General features: G+C 69.7%; 1 protein-coding gene across 7 annotated transcripts; it reads right to left on the bottom strand.

The window, feature by feature from the left end:
- Positions 1 to 2,275: 2,275 nt before the first annotated feature.
- BRAT1 (BRCA1 associated ATM activator 1) lies at positions 2,276 to 9,310 on the bottom strand. Of its 7 annotated transcripts, XM_080671941.1 has the most exons (14): positions 8,676 to 9,310; positions 8,215 to 8,359; positions 7,937 to 8,091; positions 7,320 to 7,467; positions 6,531 to 6,903; positions 6,182 to 6,298; positions 5,839 to 5,930; positions 5,181 to 5,299; positions 4,905 to 5,097; positions 4,666 to 4,739; positions 3,924 to 4,026; positions 3,723 to 3,821; positions 3,388 to 3,563; positions 2,276 to 3,143 (listed from the first exon to the last, which is right to left on the bottom strand). In XM_080671941.1, the coding sequence occupies exons 2-14, from the start codon at positions 8,339 to 8,341 to the stop codon at positions 2,445 to 2,447; spliced, it is 2,475 nt and encodes an 824-aa protein (XP_080528067.1). In that variant the 5' UTR covers positions 8,342 to 8,359; positions 8,676 to 9,310; the 3' UTR covers positions 2,276 to 2,444. The 7 variants fall into 7 exon arrangements, with proteins under 7 accessions (XP_080528067.1, XP_080528066.1, XP_080528065.1 ...); XM_080671940.1 differs by having other exon boundaries at positions 3,723 to 4,026; XM_080671939.1 differs by having other exon boundaries at positions 3,388 to 3,821.
- Positions 9,311 to 9,605: the final 295 nt, after the last annotated feature.

Here is a 9,605-nt window from a genome sequence, read left to right as displayed (position 1 = left end):
GGAGGGGCGGGTAGGATGCCCTGCGGTGCCTCATGCCGCCGGCAGAGGGCAGCACGGCCACGCGGGCTGGAAGGACAGGAGCGCCTGCCTGGGGGCCTTTGGGGCTGCCCTCCCTCTGGGGGTCAGTGCGCTGTGCGACACCGGGGACCACGCCTCGCACAACGCCACAACGCAGGATGATGCAGAACCCAGGTGAGACCGGGAGCGCCAGGTCAGGGCCCTGCACGGAGCAGCCCCCTGTGAACCTGGCCCTTCCTTGTGGACAGACAGACGCCTCTCGTCCCTCTCCTCCACAGCTCTACCTGCCCCAGGCTCCAGGCTAAGGACGCAGTAAGACCTCGGGGCTCAGCACCCCGCAGTCCCACAGTGCAGACAGTGCGCATCTGCCCCCGTCCCTGCCTGGGCGCCACCCAGGGGCCCCACCCCAACTTAGTCCGGACACCTGAAGGGCTGTGCTCTTAGGGTAGGAATGGGTCAGTTAAACCTCTCCTCCGCCCTGCTGCACAGCCAGGGAGCGTTTCCCAGGGGCATGGAGCCGCACACACTTAACGGTGCCACGGCCCTGCGGAAACGGCACCGCGAGGGGGCTGGGAAGGTGGCAGCAGGTGGTCGGACGGCTCGCCCTCCCGCACCCTCGGCCTCTGCACCATCACGGCCAGGTGTGCCATGTGACTCAGTCTGAGCTGGGGACTATAGATGACATATGTGACTTCTGAGCCGCCCCGGAAACACTCCGGTTCTCCCAGGCCCTCTTCCTCGGGGTTCCGAGGTTGAGCCGGCCTTGCCTGCCTGAGCTAAACCCACTTGGTCGGGATAGAAAATTCGACTGACACGTCGTTGGATTCCTTACTTTGTTGAGGATTTTTACGTCTGTGTTCATGAGAGAGAGGGGCCTCACTTTCCTGGACCGTCTGTCTGGATGTGGTGTTCGGGTGATGCTGGCTTCGGCGAGTGCGTGGGGAAAGTCCCTCTGTTCTGCCCTCCAGGAGCAGTTGGAGAGAATGGGTAAACGTGGCCACGGCCGCTCCACCTGCCTGGGGGAGGCGGTGAGCTTGGAGTCGCTAGAAGCTCAGGGCGATTCTGGGTAAACGTTTGGTAGAACTCACCAGTGAACGGCCTGGGCCGGGGCTCTGTTTCGGAACATCGTTATCAATCCCGTTTCATTAGGCGCAACAGGTCTGCTTAAATGACCTCCTTCTTGTGTGGTCTCGGCCAAGTCTCGAGCAGGGGTCCTCAAACTACGGCCCTCGGGCCACAGGCGGCCCGCCGAGGACATGGATCTGGCCTGCCGGGTGCCGCTGCCTGTCCTGCTTAGCTGCCGACGCGTCCCGGGCCCACAGTGCGCATAGGAATTTGTTCATAGTGGTTTTTTTTTATAACTATAGTCCGGCCCTCCAGCGGTCTGAGGGACAGTGAACTGGCCCCCGTTTAAAAAGTGTGAGGACCCCTGGGAGGAACTGGCCCGTTCATCTGGGTCATCAAGGCCGTGGGTGTCGGGTGCTCACCGCACTCACTTCCCTCCGTGTTCGCGGGCCGTGGCGCTGGCCCCTCCCATTTCCAACCCTGGTGAGGCCCGCCCTCTTTCCCAGCCTGGCTAGAGGCTCACCAATACACTGATCTGCCGGTCCAAGAACCTCGCTTGTGGTTTAGATAATGCTCCCTATTGGTCTCTTGTTTCCAACTCGATTTCTGCTCTTTTATTTCTTCTACTTACTTTGGATTTAATTGGGTCGTTTTCCAGGTCTCCTAGGGCGAAGGTCACTGTTTGTGGGTGTTACCTCACGTGCGCACTCGAGGCTACAAGTGTGCCCCGGCACTGCTCCTGCTGCACCCCCACGCTACGGTGTTTTCACCGAGTCCCATCACCCCAACTCCTCCAGGCGTTTCTGATCGCAAAGGTGTCCGAGCACCAGGACGCGCACCCTTGGGAGGAAGGGCGCCCGCTCGCCCCGGTTCTGAAAGGCGCCTGTCGGGCCAGCCTGGACCTCAGCTCCCCCGGACGTGGCCACGGCCGCTCCACCTGCCTGGGGGGGCCTGAGCTCTGAGTCACTAGAAGCTTAGGGCGATTCTGGGGGTCGCGGCTGGAAGCCCGGCCATGGTCGGATCGGGGGCCACTATCCTGAGGAGCCAGGGTCCGACACCAGGCCCCGTCCGGGCTGAGCTATGTGCGCTGACCCTTGGTGATCCCAGAGGCCGGGGCCCAGGGCAGACCCGCCAGGCCAGCCCCTCCCCGCCCTCCTCCTGGCCGGCGTCTCAGACACGGCGCGGACTCAGTGGCCTGTCACAGGTGTTTATTTTTAGTAGAAAATAAGCCACTTTAGTAACACGCCCAAACACGTGACTGACGGCTGGCGCCCCAGGCCTGGCTCCCGAGGGTCCCTGTGCAGCCAGCCGAGCGGGGCCGGGCCTGAGGGAGGGACGGGCAGGGCGGTCGCGGCGGGCCCTCAGTAGCAGTCGGCCCCGTTGTCCCCCAGGTGGCCCACGGTGGCCAGCATGTCCTGCAGGAGCGACTGGGGGCTCCTCTCCACGTGGTCGCTGCTCTCGGCCAGCGCCCCCCGGAGGCCCTCCAGGTCCATGGACCGCAGCACGGCCAGCACGGCCTCGGGCTCCAGGGGCCCCAGGGGCTGGCCCTGCTCGCCTGCCCGCCACCTCTGCAGGGCGGCCTCCACGGAGGCCACGTCGGGGCTGCCCCCCGCCTCCGGCAAGCTGTCACCCGGGGCAGCCTGGTCCCGCAGGAAGAGGAGGAGGTCACAGGACTTCTGGGCCACGGGCCGGTCGTAGTCAAACAGGGCGCGAAAGGCGAACTCCAGGAGCTGCACGCGGCAGGAGGCGCGCAGGGCCTGGGCCACACGGCCAGGGGCGGCGGCCTCCGGGGCGGCCACGGCGTAGGGGCACTGGGAGCCGGGCCGGCCCAGCATCTGCTCCAGGAACACCCGCGCCAGCTCCAGGCCCTGGGCCCGGACCTCCCAGTCCAGGTCCCGGCTGGCCGCCTGGAGCACCCTGGCCACGAAGCGCTCCGTGTCCTCGGCCACCTCGGCGTGGCCGTCCCGCAGCCACTGGGTGAAGACCTGCATGGCGGCCCTGCGGGGGAAGCCCTCCGAGTCCGCGGCCAGCACGTGCAGCAGCTCCAGGAGCAGGCTCTTCTGCAGACGGGAGGGTGTGGGCGGGCGGAGGGTGAGCGCCCACCGTGGGGTGCAGGCAGAGCCCCCGGAACCCGCCCACAGGCCCCAGGCTAAGCACGTGGCCCTCGCCCTGTACGTGCTCATCTGTCAACAAGGGGGACGGGGTGACCACATCCACACCATGAGGTGCCGGGAGCTGAGGGGGGAGACCCGGGACGTGCTGGACGGAGCCCTGCCCCAGGCCCCGGGCCCCGCCGCCGCCCACCTGCGGGCCTCCCGGGCGCTCAGGGCCGGCGGGGGTGGCGTGCAGCCCTCGGCCGGAGAGCTGCCCCACGGCGGTCACTGCGCTGGCTCGGACGTAGCTCTCAGGGTCCTGCAGGAGCTGCTGTGCGAGCTCGGGCACCTCGGACGCCAGGAGCGCGTGTCTGAAGCCGGCCTGTCCTGAGGGAGCGGGCGCCACAGCCAGCGGTGACCAAGCGGACCCTGCAGCCTCGCCCGCTCCCCAGGCAGCCCCTCTGGTCCAGGCTCCAAAGCCAACGGGGGTGACCAACGGGGGTGACCAGCGTAGGTGCCACAGCCCGCCCCGCCGCCGGCACTCACCTGCCCAGTGTCCGACCACCTGGGCCAGGAACTCGAGGCCCGAGTCCCTCACCTCCCAGCAGGGGCTGCACAGGCGCCTCTGCAGCACAGGGAGAAGCTCTGGGGCGGGAGGGGGGTCAGAGTGGCCCCGCGCCTGCCCCCGCCTCCCGGCCCCGCCCAGCCCTGTGGCTCCCCGGAGTGCCCTGCGGGAGGCCGGGTTACCTCTGAGGAACAGCTGGGTGGGGGGGTCCAGGGCGCAGCAGCCGGGGGACGTGGGGGTGCTCAGGAGCCACTGCAGCGTGGCCTGGAAGGCCTTCTTCAGAACCTGGGGAGGGCGGGGCTGCAGGCCGGGAGGGGAGCGCCCCTGCCCTACCCACCCCCTACCCCGCCCCGCCCCACTCACCCCGTGCCCCCGCCCCGCCCCGCCCCGCCCTGCCCTGGGGGTCAGAGGGCTGGCTGTGGGAGGGCACAGGAATCAGCAGGGGCCTCCAGATGAGCGAGGGGAGGGGAGGGCGGAGGCAGCCTCCCCAGGGCCTTACTCCCGGGGAAACGCAATTTCTGCCCAAGCCTCGAAAAGCTAGCAGGCGCCTCTGCCTCAAGCCCCGGGGACCTGGGGCCTCGCCCACTCCCACGGCTGCTCGGTGCATGGGTGGAAGTCACTGCCCCCCCACCAGGGCCCGCTCAACCTCGGGGCTATGAGAACAGGTGCATCTGCAGGAAACAGCAGGCACCGGCGCAGGGTCCCCCGGCTCTGGGCCACCTCTCCCAGCGAGAACCCGTGCGCAGCCCGCCCCTCCTGCCCTCCCCGCCCAGCGCCCAGCGCCCCATTCAGCCAGGCCCACCCGAACCCGCAGCCGCCTGCCCCTTGGAACTCACTGGGGAAGCACACTGGCCTGGTCGGAGGCCTGCAGGGCGCCCCCCACCTCGGCCCCCCCGGCCCCCCAGGCCTGCCCCCAGCCTGTACCGTGGGGCTGGAGTCGGGGCTCCGGAGGTAATCCAGGAGGACGGCAAGCACCTGCGCCACCAGCTCTGGGGGCCCTGGGACAGACATGGTGGGTGGAACCCCCACCTCCCGCCCGCCCGTCACAGGGAGTGTCCCCCAGACCCCCACAGACAACAGGCCCGGGACGTCCTGAGCAGGGAGGGAAGGGCGGCCTGTGGGACCTGCTCAAACCGAGCCGAGCGCGCAGCGTCCTCGCTCACCTGTGTCCTCAGACAGCGCCCCCAGGAAGCCGAGGGCCGCTCGCTGCACGCGGACGCAGCCGGCCAGGATGGCACAGAGGCGGCCCCCCACGTCGGAGCCGGAGGCGGGCACCGCTGAGCCGTTGCAGAACCGCAGGACCGTCACCGCGGCCCCCAGCAGGGGCGCCTGGGGCCAGGGCGTGGGGCGCTGGGGCTGCGGGAGGAGGGGGGTCAGCGGGGTCGGAGGCTGCTGCTGCTGCCTGCTGCCCTGGGGATGCAGGCCGGGGCCACACCTACCAGGGGCTGCAGCAGCTCCAGGTGGGCCAGGGTCTGGCACAGGAGACCCACGCAGGCCGACCGGGAGGACAGGAGCGTGTCTGCCACCGCGGGGTCGCCCTCGGGCCCGGCCGGCAAGCCTGCGGGGGACCACAAACAGCTCCCGGTCAGTGGCACGTCCTGCAGGCCGCACAGGCCTCGCCACCGGTCACCAACCCCCCAGCCACCCCCACGCCAGTGACTAGGGAGGAGGTTCCAAGCAGGGGCTCGTCAGGCGACCTCAGCCAACCAGGCTGAGCCTGAGCCTGGTCCCGGGCTCCCCAGGTCGAGGCCCCGCCGTCCCACCGCCCATCCTGGGGCGGCTTCTGCGTCAGGAGCTCCTCTCTCTGCCCGCCACGGGCCACAGGGCACACCTGGTCCTTCTCTACCCCTACCCGTCGTGAGGCTGAAGGGGCAAGTCCCAGACAGAGCCCAGCCAGGCGGGCGAGGCGGCTGCTCTGTGCCACCGTGGTGCCCACAGGGGCCTCACGCCCACTGACTCTGGGGTGGGGACGGGAAGACAGGAGCAGCAGAGCTGGGTGGCCCCGTCCCGTCCTTCACCCCTGGTTGGGGTGGTGCCCCGCTGCCTCCCTGACCGAGGTCCCGTCCTCCCACAGGGGTCTGCCCTGCCCGGTGGTACCTGGGGGCGCGGGGGCCTGCGCGGCAGCCTTCAGGACGCAGGCCAGGGGCTGGAGGAGGACGGCGAAGGCCTGGGTGCTCAGGGCCTGGGGACTGAGGACGGAGGGCGCGGTGAGCCCTGCTCCCCCCACAGGCGAGCGGCTGCCTCGCGTGGCCCAGCCGGTGGGCATGGCGGCGTTGCCAGCACCTGGACACGCCCTGAGAGGTACCCAGGCCCCAGGCAGGCGGGGACGGTGGGAGCAGCTGGGAAATGCCCGCGGCCTGGCCACACCGCCCGGACAGTGCCGCTCAGACCGTGGACAGCGAGGCCCCGCCCGCCTGCCCCCCCAGGAGCCCGCACTCACCAGTCCTGCAGGGTCAGGAGCCCCAGAGCCAGGGGCCCTGCGTGTGCGGGCCTCAGGCGGCCCAGAGCCTGCGCCACCGTCTCCCACAGGCTGCGGTCCGAGCTCAGGGCGGGGGACCTGCGGAGAAGGGCCCAGCAAGAGAAGTGAGTCCTGTGCTCCCCCGAGGCCACGCAGTGCCCAGCGGGGCTGCCATGCCCGCGGCTGCCGTGCCCAGCGGAGATGCAGGTCCCTCCCAGGGGCGCAGGCGTCCAGACCCGCCGGTGGCCCCTCTGCTCCCAGCGTACCAGCCACCCTGAGGCTCCCGGGAAAGCCAGCGCCCCTCTGCCCCCCTCTGCACCCCGGGGCTGACCGGGCCACGCTGAGGAGGAGGTCCACCAGCGAGTGTGTGGCTGGCACGGGGTCTTTCTCGAGCAGACAGGCCACCAGGGGACTCAGCCGCACCCAGAGGACCTGTGTCCACAGGCGGTGGCAGTGCCCGAACGTGGTGGTCAGGACGTTGAGGGCCTGCGTGACCCGCGGGGCGGCAGGGGAGCACAGGGACTCCTCGATGTGGCCCACGATCGTCTGGGCACTGGCCGGCCAGTCGCACGCCTGGGGGCCGGGGTGGCCCTCGGCCTGGCCCCGCAGAGACAGCCCCAGGATGTGCGCCAGGAGCTGTCCGGCCGCCGAGGCCACGAACAGGCTGGAGTCTCCCTGCAGGGCGACCACGGTGTCCAGGGCACCTGGGGGGGAGACGGCTCAGCGGGACGGGGTCACCGCGGGGACCCTCAGCGCCACGCAGCTCCCTCAGCAGCGGCAGCACCTGGGGAGAGCCTGCCTCTCACAGCCGAGGGCCCCGCGGAGGCCCAGCCCCTCTGCTCAGGAGCCCAAGCGCCCGAGCTGGGCTGTGGGTCGGCTCCGTTTACTGCCGAGCGTTAAACCCACAGCGCCCCCAAACCCCCCTCTTAGTTCCAAAGCCGCCACTGGGTCTCAGCTACAAGCAAGGACGCTCCCACTCTCGAGGGGCCTCCAGCCCCCTGGTCGCCCCAGGGCTCCTCACACACCCGACATGCCTCCCGCCGCCCCGCAGGCCAGGGGACTCCGGGGCCTCACAGCAGCGGCATGGCGAGGCCACAGCGGGCAGGCGGGGGGCACTCACCGAGGTCGGCCAGGAAGTGCAGGGCGCTGGGGTGCTGGGCCAGGGAGCGCAGGCCCTGGATCCAGCCGCTGCGCACAGTGGGCGCCGTCCAGGCCGCTCCGCCGAGGGGACCCGCCTCCCCGAAGAGTCCAGTTAGCAACTCCCCCTGCTGGAGTGGACAGGAAGTGGGCCCTGGCCTTGCCCTGCTCGGGCCCCTGGGCAGCGGGCTCTCCTGCTCCGGCCCCTGGGCAGCTGTGCTGGGAGGGGCAGGCGGCAGGGCCCCGTTTAAATGAAGGCTGATTGATCCTGTTAGCTGTTTCAGGAATCCCCCCCAGAGCAGCACCCCAGTGTCACCTCCAAGGGACCACCTCTGCCCATGACATCCTGGCTTAAGGACCCCCATGGTCTCCAAGCCTCCTGGCCCCAGCCTGGGGGACCATCAGGGCACACCCACCTCCAGGTGTCCCCACCTGGATGCCCCCGCACGCCCGGGGGGTCCGGCTGTCCCCTGCCCCGTGCCATCCCTTTACAAGACAAGCAACACTGTGGAGACGTGGGGGGTGACAGCCACCCCTGCTTTATGCACCTGCGGGGAAGAAGGCGCACTCAGCGGCCACGCGGCCGCAGGACAGGCTCACCTGCAGGAACTGGAAGCAGTCCTCCTGGGCGGCGAGCAGGCCCGCGAGGCGGAGCGAGAAGGCGAGGACGCGGGGACTCAGGCCCTGGGCCTTCAGCACCTGGAGCAGCAGCTCCACCAGGCAGGGGCTGTCCTGCAGCAGCTGCAGGCTGGACCCTGCACAACGGCCAGCGGAGCCGTCACCGCACAGCCACGCGTGCCCAGAGGGCTGCTCTCCCGGACAGGGCAGCCCTGTGCACCCTCTGGCCTCTGGGGAGAGTCAAGAACAGCGCCCCTTACCTGCTTCAGTGACGGTTTTAAACCAGTCCAGCAACTTCTCCAAGCAGGTGTCATCTGCCACGGGTTGCCTGGGGTCTGCCAGAGCCGCACACAGAGCCGGGAGGAGCTGGGAACACTCGGGGTCCATGACGAGGCCGGGGGCGTCCTGCAAAGGAAATGTCAGGGCTGGCCCCCACCAGCCCTAGTCGCAAGCAGCCCCCACGCCTGCTCAGGGCCCAGGACTGCCAGACAGCGGGCGGATCACAATGATCACAGGCCTGGGGTGATGCAGGCACCCATGCAAAGCCTCAGCCTGGGGGGTGGGGGGAGCTGGATGGAGGTCTAGAGCAAGCCGGGCCCTGACTGCTGGTCACGGGGCTGGGAGGGAGTCAGTCTGGCGTAAACCACGAGGCCTTAGGAGCTCAAAGCTGCCAACCGTGGACCCTGGTGGGATGGTGGGAGGGCAAGGGCAGGATGCTCACCTAGGCTGCAGGTGGGCCGGCGATGGGGTGTGCGTACGTCCGGGGCAGCTATGTGCTCAGGTGCGTCTCTGTCCGGGTTGGGTCAGCGCGAGTCCGAAAACACTGCGGCCAGCGGTGTGTGTCCACACGGCCCGTCCCTCCCGAGCCGGGTGTGCACCTGCGTGTGGGGCCTGGGCGAGGCCGAGGGGCCCTCGTGTACACGCGGTAACACGCACCCCGAGTGCAATAAGTAACCTATAAACAGCCCGGGGTCAGGGAGGGCTTTGAGGCGGGGGGTATGGTGTAGGGGGGTGGCCAGGGGCTCCGTCGGGGTCAGGAGGTCAGCCTGGGTCGGGGCGTCCGTCTGCACCCGAGCGAGGCTTAGGTCCCTGCAGAACAGCCCTCTCTGCAGTTCAGAGTCAGTCTTAGGCCTGTGGACCCCGCGCGGGCGCCGGGCCCGGGCCCCAGGAAGGGCCACAGGGATCGGGGGACGGCGGCCGCGGTGCCGCTGAGACCCAGCCGGGGCCGCGCACGCCGAGCCCAGGCGGCTCCCCGCCTTCGCCCGAGGTCCCGATCCCGCCGACCTGCACAGAGACCGCAACCCTCCGGCACGTAGTTCACCCACCCCCGGGTCCGTCCGCCGCCGAGGCCCCGCCCTCGCCCCGCAGGCCCCGCCCCGGACCGCGCCACCTGCCAAACCTGGAGGGGGGAGGTCGGGGACGGCGGGCGTGGGAACAACGAGAGCTCCCGCGAGACCACTGTAGAGCCCAGAGGGCCAGAGTTAGGGAACGGGGTCAACGTGAAAGGCGTTGGGGGCAGGCCAGCGCCAAACCGGTCGCCCCAACCGAGAACATCCCCCCGACGGGATACTCAGTGGTACGTGCCAGAGCGTCCGAAGAGCGTAGCGCCAGGAAAGCGGGGCTCCAGGAAGGGGCGGGGCTATTCCCGGAA

Source organism: Plecotus auritus, assembly GCF_963455305.1.
Source record: "Plecotus auritus genome assembly, chromosome: 6".
Taxonomy (NCBI): Eukaryota; Metazoa; Chordata; class Mammalia; order Chiroptera; family Vespertilionidae; genus Plecotus; species Plecotus auritus.
The sequence above is the reverse complement of the archived record's forward strand: the minus strand, read 5'-3'. Positions and strand labels throughout refer to the sequence as shown.